Here is an 18,623-nt window from a genome sequence, read left to right on the forward strand (position 1 = left end):
ATTGAATGAATGTAGAATCGAAATTATAAAAAATACAGTAAAACTGTAAAAGCTTAGTAAATAATTAAATAACTTCTGAAAGACTCAAAATGAATATCATGTAAATATCTCTGACGATCACTGGCGATTAATCGTCGTTGAAAAGAAATCGATTTACGATCTATCGATACATCTCTACCTAACCTTAAACAGAACTTTTTGTTCCGATTGTTTGTATACAATTGTTTGACATATCCATTAATCGGTACATAGTTTATAGAATGTTCGTCTTATTAGGCGAATTAAATTTTTGGACTTTTGATAATGACGTTAATATTAAAGAAATAGATTTTGGTACTTACAGGTAAAATTGCTTTTATTTTACGAGCGTCTATTGATTATAATTAAAATTTCATAACAATACGGTACATATTTACAAAGTAAAAATTACTGTTATCTATAAACAACATAAACTTAATTTCTTTACTTATTTACTTATAAATATCTTTGGAAACTAAGCATATAAACATGTTTTAAAATTTATATCGAAATTTATACAAATGCACACGGGTGTGTGTGTGTGTGTGGGCGCGCGCGCGCCTGTCCGTGTGGTGTGCTTATAATTTAACAAAATTTTTACTCCCAAAGTTTTTATTTATATCAACTTTTGTAGCTATCATGATAAAAAAATTGACAATATTTATGAAGAGGGTAAAAGATCATATGCCCAAAAGCGAGGGATGGTCTGCGTTCCACAGAATAAGAAAGGAAACAAGATGAAAGATTCTATTAAGTATTTAGAGGTACGGGAGTTACATAAATAAAAATATTCTTCATATTACTGATTACTGTCCTTGATATAGGAACAATTAAAAGAACATTCAACCATATATTGTCAATGGTTCGATTACTGTACCATGCAAATTATGCTTAGTTCCGGTTTATTGATATACGCACAAGTTGATCTTCGTTCGGGAGATATTCAAAAAATAATATTTGATAAATATTTAGTTGGAAAACTATCCGAGCGTTTATCGGACGGTATGGCTTAATAATAATCTTATTTGTTACAACGATAATAATAATATTTTTTAAAGCAAATATTTATTTTCATAGTTATTATAACAAAAAACTACTTAATTTGTACATACAACGACAGTCAAGTTACATTGGTAAATTTTTTTAAATCAAAGAAAAATATTTTTGATAAAATAAGCAGTTTGGATCCCAAAGTATCGACATTTGATCTTTGTGGGCCTAGCGGCCGTCGATTAGAAAAGAAAATACATCATAATAAAACAGAAGACTTGGTAAGAGAAATATGAAATGTAAACATAAAAATTAATATTTGATTTTAATTAATGTTATTTATTTCAGATTTTAATATGGTGGAAGTCTACCATGAACGAAGTTTATCCATGGAGTCCGACTGTGAAAGAGCATGATCGTGCAAATGTTCATCTTTATAGGCTTACAGGGTATATAAAAACTTTTCTCTATAATCGATAAATGAATTATTTCATACGTATTATTGTTTGCATTGTTTATTATTTATCTGCCAGTACTATTTATCTCTTACTTTAGTATCGTCTTCCTTTCAAAGTTACCACGATTTATTCTTTATGTTTTTCTGCTTTAACCTTGTTTTCTTTATTTTTGCATTTATTACTGTTTTGAATTAAATCTATATTTGAAGAAATGAAAAAGAAAGAAAAATTGCAAGATGAATAAAGACAAAGTATTTGATTATTATATTTTTTTACTAAAAACGTAATCTATGCATAATTTCTGCATACGTACGTTCATATTGTTTGTTATGAATATTCCATGAGATATTATTGTCTTCGGTAGATTTAGATAATATTTCAGCGGTACGACGATCTATTTTTAATGGTAGCTCCCATGTTCCCTAATAAATTTTTAACCAGACTACAAATTTTATTTAAAAGAAAAATTAGTTTTTAAATTGGTACGTGGTACCTTGAAATTACTCCATATGACGTTACGTGTTTTGAAAGGAATGTAAAGATGTCCATTTAAGTAAGCTATAAATTTTGTTGTTGTACAATGTTTCCTAGGCCATTCAGCATGCTGTCTTGGTACCTCCCAGTTTTGCAATCTTGTTGATTTGAAACTATCTTCGGCCCAGTGTGCATGCCAAAATTGTGACATTTTACTTTTAAACTGAATTTAATTAATTTCAAATTGTAACTTGTAGACTAACGAGTCTTTTAATTTTGATATTATAGACCTTACAGATATATTGATTAAAAGGAAACTTATCTATTTCCATGGATACCATTAAACATATGAAGAATCAAACTTATATTATAAATTAAGGTATTATTTATTTTAATTCTAGTACAAAATTGGAGTTGTTGTGCTACCTCTGGACAGAATTTGATCCTTTATGTATATTATTTAACACAAATTATGATAATATCATTCATTCTTTAGAACAGAAAGTTTCTCGAAAGGTACTTATTTTTATTACTTAGTTGTACAATAAACGCTTACTTAACTTTTCAGAAAATTTCGTTTTAGGGAGAAGTCACGGTTGAATGGCGAACATACGAAGTTTCACAAAATGATAAGTTGCAAAGGATAGCTGTAGTTTCTGTGCCATTGCCAACTCATACGAGTTGTGTAAGATTTTCACCGAATCAAGAAATGTTATTGTTATGTTGTATCGATGGTTCTATAATAATTCATGATCAAATTAAAGGCACTAACAACACTGCAAAAACAGCATTTGTAAATAAAATTTGAAAAGTTTCTTAATTTTGTAAGTAATTATAACTAATAACAATGCTTAATTACTTCATAAATTTTATGCAGATACCTACTTTGGCTTGCTGGCACAGCGATGGAAATGTCTTTGCTGTTGGTAACGAGCGAGGGCAAGTGCAGCATTTCGATATTGCCTTAACTTGTGTTAAAAGTCAAATGTTAAGTGAAGACATTGCACCTTCTAATATTATCGATTTATCTTCGTATTTTAAGTAATTATTTAATTTAATATATATATATATATATATATATATATATATATATGTATGTATGTATGTGTGTGTATAATTGATTTAAAGCATGTAGAATATTTATTTTATTTTAACATTTTATTTCGCATGTTTTTGTTTAAATAAAACGCATGCGCGCACGTACACACACACACACACACATGCATATATATATATATATATATATATATATGTAGATGCGCGTGTCTCTACGTGTGTGTAAATTTATAAATTATATCTAATAGGGTGCAACCTGCTCTTATAAGATTAGAATGGAACAAAAAAAGTGAACCTAATGCTTTTGTTGACTATTATAATCATGGAGATTCACTATTCTTCTTGTTATTTGAAAAGTAAAGTTACTTATAATTATTTTATTTATCGCATAAAATATTTATCGATTTTAACTCCTACTAATGATTCGATTGATTTTTTAGAGGTCCTGTTGCAATCATTAAAATAATTGAAGGAAAGAATTTTTCTGGCGATGTCTTAATACAAAGATATTTAGCTGTATCACAAGTTCAGCAAGCAACTTCGTTACTTCTGACAATGAATTGGGATTTGAATCCACATGTTTGCATGCACTCGTTAAATCAAATTATAAATTATCTTTTCAAGCTACCTCTAACACCAGAACGAGAAAGTATATATTCTTATAAATAATATATTCTTATTCATTAAATATATTGACATTTGTTTTTCATGAATTGCATCTGTACCGCAGATCTCATTCAAAGTGCCTTAGGAAGTTTTCACGTCCCGGTTAAACCAATGAGTCAGTCGGTCATTAATGAATATGGGGATGAAGTAAGAGATTTAACACGAAGATTTTTTCATCATCTCTTAAGGTGAGATATTCAAGTGAGAATTTTGTTTGATATTTTACCATGCATATGCCCAGCATTATACTATTTTTTTTTATATCTATTTAGGCACAGGCTGTTTGAAAAAGCGTTCCGTTTGGCTATCGATTTAAACGACCATGACCTTTTTATGGATATACATTTTTACGCGATTGTATTAAAAGACACTGAAATGGCAATCGCAGCTAAAGAAAAAGCTGATGAAATAATAAGTATATGCACCAGTTGCAGTAGCTCGCGTAAGTTTTTGTTAATTAATATTACACTTTACTTTTTGTACTTAATTGTTAATGTTCGTGATTAATTTAGATTCAACGTGCTCGCGGCCTTCGTGCTCCCTTTGCTCAGACTCTGGCAGTGACAAAGATGAATCGTATACCGAAGATACTGAAAGTGAAGAATCTCCAAAGAATGAAAAAGTCCATATCAAACGTTCGTCTAAACACAAATATTCTAAAAATCTACACAGTCAAGCACCACCGCTTCCTATTCTTTATCCTCCTATTCACAATAGCGAATTTATATCTACACCTTCTAATGAAGCTATCGATAAGACTGAAAATAATACAATGTCCACGTCATTTAATGTACCGAATTCGGCCTCCTATAATTGCTCTGTGCCTAATTTTATTACAAACTCGCTTTTAACTTCGGTTCCCTTCAATTCAAGTTACAGTCAATCGATACGAAGCTACGATAATTTAATATCTCCATTTCAAAATCTCTCACTTATGAATCAATTAACGCCGAGCATCGCACAGTCATCACTCAACAGCATGTCGTTAGAAAATATTACAAATTCATATCAAATGGGTAATTTTATGTCAAATTCTCTAACCAATGCATTTGAACCTAAATCCATTGAAGCCACATCAAGCTTAACACTATTTTCCACAGACAATACAAATAGTAATGTAATGACAACATCGTTTAGTAATCATTTGTCAAATGCAGACTCTACTTTGCACAATGACACGTATCTAGCTGCCGAATTTGACAATAATGATAAGAAACCAAACGGACTAACAGTAGTAAACAGTGTTAAAACCAATCCGTCCACATTGCTATCCAATCCTCTAACCCCTATTCAATCCGACAATGCATTGGTTACTGTAAATCCAGTACCATCGACATGCATCGACCCTCCTTTATCATTATTTAATTCTGGAAGTAATCTCATGTCAACATCGTTCAATAATCCAGAAGATCCCAATGACGATGCCAATTCAAATTCATGCGATAGCAGTGCGAATAGTAGTTCAGCATCAAAACAAAAGCATTCTCTGATAAATATTCCACCACCTCCTCCATCCATAACGAATTCTTTAGCTAATTACATTCATAATTTGCCAAAGAAAAATTACGTTTTATCAAGAAGTGCCGCTGGTTTGACAGATGTGGACAGTCAATTATTGAAACTACAAAATATTAAGCCATTGCATGCGATACCCAATTTGCTACAACAGCAAAATTCTGTCTCTAATATTTTACAAAATCATCATAGGAATAATAATTTCCAATCGACCCATAAGTATAGATTAGATTACGATCTTGATTATATTCCATTTCATAACAGTTGTGATAATCTAAATATATTACATTCCAATACCAGTCATATAAAAACAAATAGCTATAGTATACCATCTAAATCGTATGATAGTAAGCATCATTTTAAATTACCGTTCTCTCAGACTAGTACAAATATTAATATAAATAAAGACCACAGATTATCGTCAAACGTACCACCATTACCCATTATAAATAGTTCCAACGATAAATCGTTTACTCCTTCGATTACATCAGCAGATATATCAACGATTGCAGAGAAGCCAAAAGTAAAATTTTCAGATACCGTTACACATATTTTAGTGCCTAATTCCGTAAATAACTTACTTTTATTTTACTTTTTAAAAAATATAACTGCCCTCCAAATATTTAATATTTATAAAATATTAATTCCAGGGACCAACGTATAGGCCACTTCCGAAACGTACAGGAACACAAATTCACCCTATGGATTCTAAACGAGAATTGGCCGAAAGTTTACCGCTTTGCTTAGGAAACGATGATTATCTTAAAAATTTTCAACCCTTATCAAGTAAGTGTTAATATTGTTATTTATAAATTCAACGCTACAGACAAATTTTTTTTCAGAAGAATGTGAGAAAGCAAAAGAATCTTCAAAGGCTGAAGAAACTGCTAAAATCAAAGTTGTGCACTTTGGGCTTTTATAGTATTCAATTTATATAATATAAATAAATTTTAATTCTGCTAACTCTGTTAAACAGAGTTTTTGTTAAACAATTAATAGAATATTATTATAATAATTTTAATGAATATTTTTTATGAAAATCTATATTGTAAATATACTTTTATACACTTACAAAATAAGAATAAAGATATATATATTATATAAAATTTTTAATTTTCTTCTTTATACAGTAAGATGTTAATTTATTTACTTTTTTCATACTCTTTTTTTAACTCTAACAGCTGCTTATCGGGTATATATCTATGCTTCACATCTTCAGCCTTATACTCTTTAATGTCCAATAGTACCCCTTCGGGTAGTCCAGCTTCTAAAATTCTTATGAGAACTGGCAGTCCAATAGAAGTAACGTTCGATACTTTAAAAATTCTTTCATACATTTTCAAGATATATTCAATGTGCACCTCTGTTGATTTGGGCTTATATCTTTTGACGTTAGTGTCTTGTGAAGGCATAGCAAAACTATAAGAATGAAATTAATATAATATTGGCATAACAATTAGAATTATGACAAATTACATTTAAATAATTTTACCTGTCCAATATTTGAAAATTCATTATTCTTATTATCTTAGCAACCCAACTTTGATAACTTTCTATAATTGGGTAATCGTACCCTCTTATTTGGATAAGTAAGGGAGGATAGATAGGAAATTTGGACTTTTTAATCTAAAAAATATTGTCAATATTAAAATAATAAATAATACAACAGAATACAATTTGTAATACAATATATAATAACCTGTAAATAATCTGGCTCGTAAATACCGTAAAATTTTTGTAAAGTTTTATGCAATACATTTTGTCGAGTAAGTCCTAATGACTGAAATGAATATAATATTGACTTTTATTATAAAATGATAAACTAAATTAATTTACAACATGGAAAGTGAGGTTAAGCAGCTTATATAGAATTTATAAGTTTATACAAAACTTACCTTTGTCAGAACATTCGCTAACATTTTTATACAATATAATTTATTTTTATTAATTTTTTTTTTTTTAAATTTTAACGATCATTATAAATTACGAATAAACGATAAAAAGTTTGTATGCTTTAAATAGAAAACTTATTTTCTTATTAAGAAACTTCTGAAAGAGGGTTATGCATTATGTATGCATGTTATATGTCATAAATGTCGAATGATTTCTAGTTGTATTATCAATGTTATCGTTGAATTATATAATATTAAATAATTCTATCTAGTGATAATCATGTACATAAAGATTATCGATTAATCTTCTGTTCTTCACCGTGTGATTTTCCCTTGATTACGAAACTTCATGTGCTTCAAATTTTTTGTTAAGATTGTAACATTTATGTTTCAATTTTATAATTTGAGAGATATTAAAAAAAATCTAACTGATAAATATATGATATAATTTATATAATCAAAAATATGTACTGCAATTTTTCAATTGTACATTTTCAAATCGCAAATGATGCAAGTTTTTGCAGTTTGGTCATATTTTTATTCTCTTTAAAAAAAAAACCTAAATGAATCTTGTTTAATTTAACATGTTTACATATTAATGCAAAATTCACGTGGCACGTTAAAGATTTATATGAGTAGGATATTTTTTTCTATAGATATCTTATTCGGATTTATTATCGTTAAAACTATTGTTTACTGTAATGATATAATTTTGATATCAATTAGCCAAAAAAAACAAAAACAAAAAAAAAACTATACATTTTATCTCAAAAATAATATATGTTTAATATAAACAGTCAAATAAAATTAACATTTAATGTTTTTTAATCCCTTATGATTTAAATAGCCTAATAATATTTCTTAAATGTGATTACTTTTGTATAATAAATTTGTAGAGTATAACAAGATATTTTACAATAAAGTCGTTTTATATGCGATGAAATGATTATAACGTATCACTCTATAAAAATTTGCTTTTAAACTCTTTTTTATTTCTTATGTGAAATATGTTACACGAATAAAAGATGTAATGTCATTAAATGAATCATTTAATGAATTTTGTTTCCAACAATTTTTTTAATAAAATTTCTATACACAAATTTTTTAATTAATTAAACATCTAAGCTTTATTAAGAAAATCAATATTTAGAATATTAGATTACATAATAGTAATATTAGTATTTGTTTAAAAGAATATATATATATATATATATATATATATATATATATATATATATATACAGAAACACTGTAAGAGCCTAATTATTTTCCCCATAGTATTGAATATAATGTCTTTTATAATTGAAAATGCTAATTGATGTCAGCAATGAAATTTTATTTTTGGAAACTTCTGAGTGAGGCTACGATGTATATCTTGTTTACATGTAGCCCAGCTAGAAGGAGACTGTATGAATCAATGGTATAAGTCAACCTCGAGCCAGGCTGCATGTAAAATTGAATATAATTGTATTTTTAGCACACGCATGTCATCTATTTGCTGTTCCAATGATTTAATAGATTAATGAACTTATTTTCATAATTTTTCTACAAAAATTACAATATATTTCATCTTTGAGAGTTCACAATGACATTCTTTCTGAATGTTCAGATTTTACTTTAACGATTGCCTATAAATAAATATTTGATTAAATAAGATTATTTTTTATATATTACATACTTATGACCGCATAACATGTATCAAAACAATAATATGTATACATAAAATTATACTCGCAATTTTCAAATATATAATCTATGTATTTAAATAAGCCAACCTTTCTCATCTACTTACAATTATGATAAATCAAGCAAGTTCCTCGTCATTCCATTCAAACTCTTTTCTAATTTTTCTCTTAACGCTTAATTGTAAAACATTTCAGTTCCTCATTACAAACAAACAAATACACACACACACATACACACAATTTCACGCTCGCGCGCGTACATGCACACACAAACAAACAATATACATTATACGTTGCAATATATTTATACTAAATTTAAAATAGTATGGAAACTCTATTCAAATTAATTTGAATCCTTTTTATCAGTGATTTATGAAACTTAATGATAATAAAACTGAACTAATATATGAATCCGATTATACCTCACAGTATCCTTACAGCAATTACAGCTGAAATAGTTGAACTTATTCTACATGCCGTCTGGCTCAAAATGGACTCAAAATTCTTATATCATAAAATCCACCATAAGCCAGGATGCACGTAAAACGGAAAGACATACATTGTTGCATCATCGGTAATCCTGAATGACGAAGACTGCGTGCAATTCGAAATTGAAAATCCGATCAAATTTTATTGTGGATAGCCTCTACAATGGCAGATATTTCTTAAAAAGTGACTTATTTAAACGTTGAACTTGCTATAATATATATATTATACTGATTAGTACTCTTATTATCATAAAGAAAAAAAAAATACATTACTAAGAAAATATGGATTAACTGCAAATCATTTCAATAATAATATAATATGAATATAAATCATACGATATATAAATGAGAGATACGTAGTTTAGACATGAATAATATTGCATTTATTTTCGTGATTTTATAATCATTGAAAATTACATTGTGGAAACTATTAGAAACAAAATTATGAGTAATAATTATCATGTTATGTTAATATATTTATAATATTAAGTATTGATACACAAAAACTATTATTAATAAAAAAATAAATAAATGAAAATAACATTATTTTTATGTACAAAATTTTATTAAAGATCAATAATTAACTAATTATTAAGAAAATAAAAAATAATTTATTAATTAAGTATTTTTCTTATAAAGTAATGCAAAGGTAATTATACTTAATTATTAAAATCAAATAATATTAATAATATTCAATTTTACACGACAATTGCTATACAATTAAGTACGTGGTATATCTACTCTGATAATTTTGGAAATAAGTAAAATATGAAATTGACTTTTACAAAAAATGATATAACTAGAATAAACAAAAAAAATGGTAAGCCCACATAGTTATATGTTTTGTCAGGCCAATTATTTATAATTTCATCAAAAATATTATAAATCAGTTTACAACATTTTTTAGGGCTAATTCATATTATATATAATAAATAATTCATAATAAAAGAATTAATTTAAAAATTTTTTGAATAGAGAGTTTAAATTTCAAGTATATTATTTTTGCTATAATCATATTTTTGGATGATTTTTGTAATTTAAGCATAATTTATTAATATTTAGTTTCTTTAAGTATAAATTTCTTTAAATTACTAAATTTATGTATATAAATAAAGTTATTAATTAAATTTGAAAACAATAATACACTACAATTATAAATGTTAACAATTAAAGTATTAAGAAAACTGTAATACTTTGTAAGATATATATAATTTTCATAATTTTGAATGAGATATATTTTGTATTAAGCGAACATCAAGCAGAAAAAGAAAATGACATATGTATATATTGACAAATTTGAGTAAAAATAAAATTATTTTATGACAATGGAAGAACAATGAAACTCCACTTTTTACATATAGTTGCTTATTAGCATTATTTTTAACGCTGTAAATCACACATTTTGTGTTAATTAAAAGTAGTTAGTTATGATTTTTTTACAGAAAACAGCATAGCTTCGAAACTAAATTTTTTTGAAATTAAAACTATATAAATCTGAAATCTGAAATATTGTCTTTATAAGATTTATAATCTCGCAGAACAGATTTAATGAGCACTACATTGCTGTTTACAGGCTTATTATAATATTTTTAATATCTAACTATACAAGAAGCGGAATATTGTTACTAACCATTTAAATCTAACAAACATATTAATTTTAATCGAATTATTCAAATGTCTTAATTAATAATTGATTGAAAAATTTTAAGAAATAATGAAATTAATAAATTTTAACAGAACATGGTGAGTAAATTTAGCAGTAGTAATCTATAGTCAACTCCTTAAGTCTAAAATAAAGAATTTTTATAATTCGTATTCATTGCAAGTTAACATATCGAGCGATTTTTTATTTATAAAATCCAGAAAAAGTAGGGTTTTACATAAAAAAAAATAAATAAATAAATAAATAAATTGAACGAGTCTTTATTTTTAGACACTAACGTCAGGAAGAAAGTAAGGCTATAAATTCAAATATATAAATAGCTTTGTATGAATAGGCTTGAGGAAATCAAATATACCAGCATAAAAGTCTGATGTAAGTGATTTGAACAATTTGAATAATTCTTTATATAAACAGATCAATACTATAATATCCATGTTTCTTTATGACCAAATGTTACAAATGTTGACATCCTTAAAATATTAAAATCTGAAATATTAAAATTGAATTAAAATTATGTTTTTAACTGAAGAAACTCAATAACGATTGCAGAAGATAAATTGATTTATTTTTACTATTAATCCTAGAGTTAATATATTTATATAATATTATTCGCTATATTCTTATGAATTTATTGGACATTATACATTATTCCTTGACATTATATTTACATTATTTTAAAAAATATATAAAATAGAACTTTGCTATGCCATAAACTATTTAGAAGTTAGATATTTGTATGGGACACTTCAAATGTTAATCGCAAAACTGAAATGTATGAAAATGTACTTTTAAGAAGCTGTATGGCAGTATTGCGCGTTATATAAAAAAATTTTCCCGCTGTAATGTAGAGAGGATTTTGTGCCTTCATTATAATAAAGATGAAGTTTCTCTTTAGGCGATTCTCGAGGTTATACCAACCACTCGAATAAGCTGCTTGAACAATACTTTCACTTTGACTCAATAAATAATCGCTTGCATATGCGTAAATGAATGATTCGCTTATCATGAAGCTTATGCAATTCGTGCTCAATAATATTGTCATATAATCTCTAACCATCATCGCGACTAGTATACTACAACCTGTTAAAAGAATTAAATTTTGTATGTATTTATAAGGTTATTTTATCCAAATTTATCACAATAGACAAAATATATAGCAATTTACAAAAACAAGAGGTTAAAAATAAAATATCGAATGAGTAATTTTTTTTCCGCTTATTTATTATGGAATTATAAATTTCGTGCATGGGTGCGGGTTTCAAATACGAATAACAAAATGATTATTAGAATTTTTCGTCATTATGCAGGTAGAAATTTTATAACTTAATTTTTAGGTTCTTTATTAATTTTGAGAAAAGACACATTGCCAATTAATATTATGTAGACTATACGTAAGTAAAATATTTCAACCGTACCATTATAGATATAAATTATTATAATATTTATATCAACACTTTTTAATATTTAATTATTTATACAAACATAATTATTTTTCTTAAAATTTGATTAATTTAGTTAATATAATATTAATAACATTTATAAAAAATTTTCAATATAATACCGTCAATAATTTATAATAATTCCTCGTAAATATTAGTATGATTAGGGATACATAAAAACTTACCACTCATGCAAATAAGAATAATACTAATTAAGAGTTGTATCAAAACAACTCCATTGAAACTCTCTTCCAAATTCTTACCAAGTTTGATAAGTTTTTGATGTTTAATTACCAATATATTTACTTTAATTTTAAGATCATTGCTTTCAACCGTATTTCTATCATTGGAATCATCAACTCCTAGCTTCTCCCATTCCAATTTTAAAATTTCAAACTGAGCACACAGATGAAATACCAAACCAAAGAAAAAGCAATCGGTGCATGCACCACATGTGCAAACATATATGCACTGTGCATACTGAATTATTATCAGAATTATATAATACTTAGTCAAAAATTCTTGCGATATATACGACGTATGGGAAATTAACTGATACTCGATTTCTTCATTCGATCCTAATTGACGCTGATTGATAAAGTTTAGCAGAATTGTTCTAGTCAAAAATAAAGTTGTCCCAATGTAGCCAACGGAATTGTAAATGATGTGTTGATACTTGTAAATCTTAAAGATAAATCTGATAATTGTTTTTTTTCACTTAAAGTGATAGTTGATTAATTAATAGACAATAATATATATATATATATATATATATATATATATATATTTCATAATAATTTATTACAACTCCGAATTCTAAATAATCGATATTTATTACAACTCCGAATTCTAAATAATCGATATTATACTCAAAATTTGATTTAAAAAAAAATACAATTCCGGAATATCTAATAATTAATATTATCATTAATATTTTATTATTTTTTTTACTATAATTTTTAATTATTATTATAATCTATTTTACTTTTTATTGATAATGACAGTTAATTAAAAATATTAATACAAGAAAATAAAAGAAGCTAAATTTATTCATTACAAACAACAATTTTAATTTTCTTAATTGTATTAAATAACACATTTTAACGGTATTGTAATTTATGAATTATAAAGATTCGAGAAATTTTTTGTAATATAAGATGTTCGAATGTTTTCTCAACTCTGTCGGAATAAAAATATTTGTTATTGAGTTAGGCAATATAAAAAATACCTTCACATGTGCTCTCATGACTTTTAATGAAGTTTCATCTTTGACGTCGGTCCAATCTTTTGTATAGCATTTTAAATTTTCTGCAATTTTGTCTCCGTGTATATTTAGAAAAATGTGTTTTATTGTAGAGAGAAGGGCTGATGCAAAGAACAGTAATATATCGACAATATCCGATATTTTCCCATTATTCAAATAAAGTTCTGCCAACGAATGCATTAAAAAGCTTGCCTATAGTAGTGTAAATAATTATTTAAAATTTTAGATATTTTTGTTTTATTTAAAAAAGTAATTTCATACAAATTTTGACATTTATGCATTACATTAGTTAGTCTAATAAAAAATGAATCTACTATATAATTTATAAAATTGTGACAATAAGATGTCACAATGTCATAAACATATATTTATTATAAATATCTTGATGAATAAATGTATATTATTTGACCTGAAATATAATAGCCATGGAAAAGCGAAAAATTTTGAAATAATTTTTTTTCTCCAGTGGCCAAACGCCGATGAACCAGAAAAACACGCGATAAACCCCAAATGCATTGTCACCCTCTGATCGCACACCCATGATAAATAAATCCTACACCTCCACAAGCTTCTTTTTTGCAGCATTATAAACACTAAGTACTATTAAAATAAGCATGAATAAGGAACTGCTTAATATTCCTATAGAATCAAATATCATATCCTTCATAAAATAATCAAGCAATTATAATTATAACTTCTTTGTATGCATATATAACTTATTTATTTGAGTTCCACTTGGCAAGGATATACAAATGTCTAACTGCTACTTCATATTATTATTATTATTTTACATATATATTTTGAATGGTAATAAGAATAGTAAATTATTAGTAGTTAATACAATAGAAAAATGATTCTTATATCTTTTGTCGTTCAAATAATATAAGAAACATAGTAATGTATACTAAAATATTCAAGTTCTCATGAAGTATGCAAATAAAAGAAACATAATTTCTTTGCATTGCATGACTTAATAAAGCCGTTTTCCCTTTACTGTAACCAAGGAAACGTATTTTTCATGTCTCAAGTCTGTTCGGAAAATTACTATATTTGTTAAAGTATTAGTTACTGTATAATAATAACGAAAAACAAAGATGTGATGATGCTTGATTGAATAATCAAATTTTTCGTCTATTACACTTATATAAATAATTTTATTAAAATATTACGTAGTGATTATTTTATATTTCTACATTATATAACTATTCGACAAAGATAGATTATTGTACTCATGCATTATTAGTTTTGTTTCTATCTAAAAATATTCTTGAACAATATACATACATTTTTGTAAAGGAAAAAAGGTTTCATAAAAGTAAGTATATAATTTTTTAACAATTATAAAATCTTTAAAAATAAATCATTAAGTAAAATACAAATATTCGTATCGTATACAAACATTCCTAGTTTGACAAATATATAAATATGATATTATAACTATATGTATAAAATTAATTATTATTAATTATTTATAATAAATAAATAAATTATTTTTTAGAAATCATTGAAAAATAATATAGACTTCAACTATAAGCTACATAATTATATTTATATCAAAATTAATAAAACTAATAATAATGCTGAATCAAATTGTTTTTCATTCAAATTTATATATATAATATATATTATAATTAAACATATATCTGCATTAGCATTTCCAATTTAAAAAATGAATATGTACCATAGTAGAATAACAAATATTAATAATATCATATAATTTTAAAAATAATTATATATAATTACTAAGCTTTCTACAGCAATAAAATAAATGAATTATGTTTTTACGTTTTCCAAAAGAATAAAAAAAAATTTATAATAAAAATTAAATTTAAACTTAAATTTTTAAGAATTCATTAATAATTCATAATATATATATATATATATATATATTTCTTATTAGTTGCAAAGGAATGAAAATCTACTAATCAATGCTTCTAAAACGATTAAAATGAATCGTCCATTATCAATTAAAATAATATTTTACTTTGATTCTTTTATTCCATTAATTTTAATCATAAATAAGTTGTAGACATATTTATATTAAAATTGAAATTGCTATTTTCAGTAAGAGTATTATCAATATTATATTAGTTTGTAGCCTTCTATTTTTTGCAATGAATATATCGTGCTAATAAACTACAATAGACATAAATTTTTTTTTAAAGCATCTTGGAACTTGTAAGACAGGAGTACTATTATATACATGTATATATACAAATATGAGTTTGTATACTTTTTACTTGAAACTAATTATGAAAGGAATTATATATAATACACAAAATATTAAATCCATTATGATGAAAAACAATATTTATTATTGCAAGAAATTTATACATTATTATACATGGGCAAATAATTTACACAAAAATAGTAAATAAAATGAAGGTAATTAAATTGGTTAAATTTAATTTTATTATTCTTCAGTAATTATTATTGAAATTATGTATAAAATTATATGTATTTAACACAAATTAATGTACGTATCATCTCAGAGATTGATTTTCTTAATGTAGCATACACGTTCATCCACATGCAGAAGCATAAAATATTTAAAATTAATTAAAAAATATTTACTGGTTCAAGTTGTATATATTACTTAAGCTTTAATATCATACGTATTGCATCTTCGTGTAATTTAAGAGAAAAATTATTTCTTGCTGAAAACTAAGTTAAATTATTTGTTATGTTCTCGAATAGAATATTATGAACGTTTTACTTTTAACTTATTATGATGCAATATTTTTTCAAATTCTTTTAAATAAAAAATGATGTGCTTACAATAATTTATTTAATGGTTGGTTACTAATATTATATTTGTATACTAAAAACATGCATTAAATTAAAAATGTTTTTCATATTATGCATTAACTAATATATTTATGAGTTATTTATCATTACTTCAATATTAGTTTTCAAATTACATAAAAAATTAAGATAGTAATATTAATTATCTAATTATTTATTTTTTATTATAAATTTTCATAATGAAATCTATATGGAAATTAATGGACTGGAATTGAAATAATCTATGATCATAACACAGACGCGTATCATCTATTCGAAGCAGCGAATAAACATTTTTGGTGTTGGTCTGAAAAATCTCATTATTTTTTGTATGAATTCTAGAAACAATAAACGGGCAAAAAGTGTGAAAATAAAAATTAATTAAGATATATATATATATTTATTGAGATCTTATCGATAATTTTATTTAATAAAAATAATTTATTATGTAATTGCCAATGTAGTATACTTATTAATATAATCATTTATGAATAAATATAAAATATAATAAAATTATAACAAACATTTGATGAGTTTCATTCATATTGATATAAGAATGTAAAAGATTTGATTAATTATTGAAATTAGGAGTAATATTGGTAAAATATAACTTTTTTAGATAATGTACATTATAAACATAGCTTTGGGTATATCGTAAATACAAAATACACAATGCAATTATATAATTTTCTGCTAAAAATAAAGCCAACATTAATTGTACATTTATTTATTAATCTTAAAATACGCTAGCTATATAAATTTGAATTTTATAATTATATTAATTATGAATATTAATTTTCTAAAATACACTTAAAATTTAAAATATGATATGCTAACTATATTCGTATTATAATTTCTTTGTAGACTTTTGAAAAAATGCGTTCAAAATTAGTTCTTATCGTTTTTCATTTATTTACTTATTTCTATGTAGAAAATAAAATTTGAACTATATTAGGATTATCCTTCTGTAATAAGGATTGCCTCAATAAGAATAATTATTAATTGTAATTTTAAATTACTTTGTTATAATTAATATTTATTTAACCATAAATATACGTGTATTGGAATATTTTTATATTTAATTCAAATATATTACAAATTTTTCTATTTAAATATGCAAATATACAATGTATATCTTTGTCATTACAACTATTAAAATGAGAAAATATGTTACATTGAATACTATTCATCGGATATCACCAAATTTTTCTATTACTATGTTGGAATCGGAACCCTATTTATATAAAAATACTAAGAATAATATATGCGAGACAACAAGCATAAGAGGATAAGTAGATAGTACGCATTTGTAATTCAAACGTACTAATATAGACGCTTGTCTGCAGCAAAAGTAAAGGGTACGTATGTATCCATGGGATAAATAATAAATATCGCAGGCATATTCTACTAGAAGTTTCTCGTTGAAGCTACATAGTGCAGCCCTGGTCCCTATAAATGTTGGAGCAATAACGAAAACTTTCTTGCGGTTTGAATTCCCTTTTCTTCCCTTTTCAACTTTTTTTTTGTTTTGCCAGACTTATGCGTGCTGCATTTGAAATATGAACATGGGTGATCGGATAGCGAAGGGCAATTGCAATAAAGATGTAGTTTTTGCATTTAAATTAAGAAAATTTATAACTTGGCAGTTGGCTGTTTGGCCTCTGCATTGCGACGATTTATTTTCACGGATTCGCTTTTATGTCCGTGTTATCTTCCACCTGATTTTTTTCTGTTTCAAACATATTTTACTTTTTTAACTTGAAAAAATTTACTCTAATAGAATCTTATTATATCTATTTAGTAGTGTCGAACAACTGGATGAAATAAACTAATTTCGTTCTGTCATTACATACAATAAAAACAAGTCCATTTTAATACATTTATATACTTCGATTAATATTTGAAAATCAATTGATATTTTATTCTAAATAACATTTTTATAATATTTATATCGAATATTTCTATACATCTCAAAAATTAAGTAAAATATTAATATACCGTAGTGTATAAATGTATTAAATGATTATAACTATCATCGTCACGCTAAATAAAACGTAAAATGAAGATGCTAAAATATACGAAAAAATTATTTAAAAGCGGAAATTGACTTAAATAAAATTAAAAAAAATTACACTTATAATGAAAAAGAAATGCGTAGGAAAACAGAGGAAATCTTAACCATTTTATCAATATAAAATTTTCTTATCTTCTTAATGTGCTTTTGACATAAT

At 25.2% G+C, this 18,623-nt stretch overlaps 4 protein-coding genes across 4 annotated transcripts; 1 reads left to right on the plus strand and 3 right to left on the minus strand.

Moving 5' to 3' along the window:
* The first annotated feature begins 217 nt into the window (after positions 1-217).
* frtz (WD repeat-containing and planar cell polarity effector protein fritz) lies at positions 218-6,111 on the plus strand. Its single transcript, XM_011500427.1, has 15 exons — positions 218-343; positions 653-782; positions 843-1,020; positions 1,096-1,289; positions 1,357-1,457; positions 2,342-2,456; positions 2,524-2,733; positions 2,818-2,981; positions 3,245-3,352; positions 3,437-3,645; positions 3,727-3,850; positions 3,935-4,104; positions 4,175-5,745; positions 5,828-5,963; positions 6,020-6,111. Exons 1-15 carry the CDS (start codon positions 261-263, stop codon positions 6,097-6,099), a joined length of 3,573 nt encoding a protein of 1,190 aa, XP_011498729.1. The 5' UTR covers positions 218-260; the 3' UTR covers positions 6,100-6,111.
* On the minus strand, positions 1,394-2,322 carry LOC105362894 (protein Flattop-like). The gene is made up of 4 exons (XM_011500426.1): positions 1,960-2,322; positions 1,780-1,888; positions 1,559-1,663; positions 1,394-1,473 (listed from the first exon to the last, which is right to left on the minus strand). Exons 1-3 carry the CDS (start codon positions 2,149-2,151, stop codon positions 1,593-1,595), a joined length of 372 nt encoding a protein of 123 aa, XP_011498728.1. The 5' UTR covers positions 2,152-2,322; the 3' UTR covers positions 1,394-1,473; positions 1,559-1,592.
* A 177-nt stretch (positions 6,112-6,288) lies between the features above and the next one.
* On the minus strand, positions 6,289-6,822 carry mRpL48 (mitochondrial ribosomal protein L48). The gene is made up of 2 exons (XM_011500428.1): positions 6,670-6,822; positions 6,289-6,596 (listed from the first exon to the last, which is right to left on the minus strand). Exons 1-2 carry the CDS (start codon positions 6,690-6,692, stop codon positions 6,320-6,322), a joined length of 300 nt encoding a protein of 99 aa, XP_011498730.1. The 5' UTR covers positions 6,693-6,822; the 3' UTR covers positions 6,289-6,319.
* Positions 6,823-11,629: 4,807 nt separating this feature from the next.
* LOC105363037 (odorant receptor 4-like) lies at positions 11,630-14,149 on the minus strand. Its single transcript, XM_011500607.1, has 4 exons — positions 14,018-14,149; positions 13,573-13,800; positions 12,530-13,028; positions 11,630-11,985 (listed from the first exon to the last, which is right to left on the minus strand). Exons 1-4 carry the CDS (start codon positions 14,147-14,149, stop codon positions 11,630-11,632), a joined length of 1,215 nt encoding a protein of 404 aa, XP_011498909.1.
* Between the last annotated feature and the right edge of the window lie 4,474 nt (positions 14,150-18,623).

Source organism: Ceratosolen solmsi, unplaced genomic scaffold (assembly GCF_000503995.2).
Source record: "Ceratosolen solmsi marchali unplaced genomic scaffold, CerSol_1.0 scaffold56, whole genome shotgun sequence".
Taxonomy (NCBI): domain Eukaryota; kingdom Metazoa; phylum Arthropoda; class Insecta; order Hymenoptera; family Agaonidae; genus Ceratosolen; species Ceratosolen solmsi.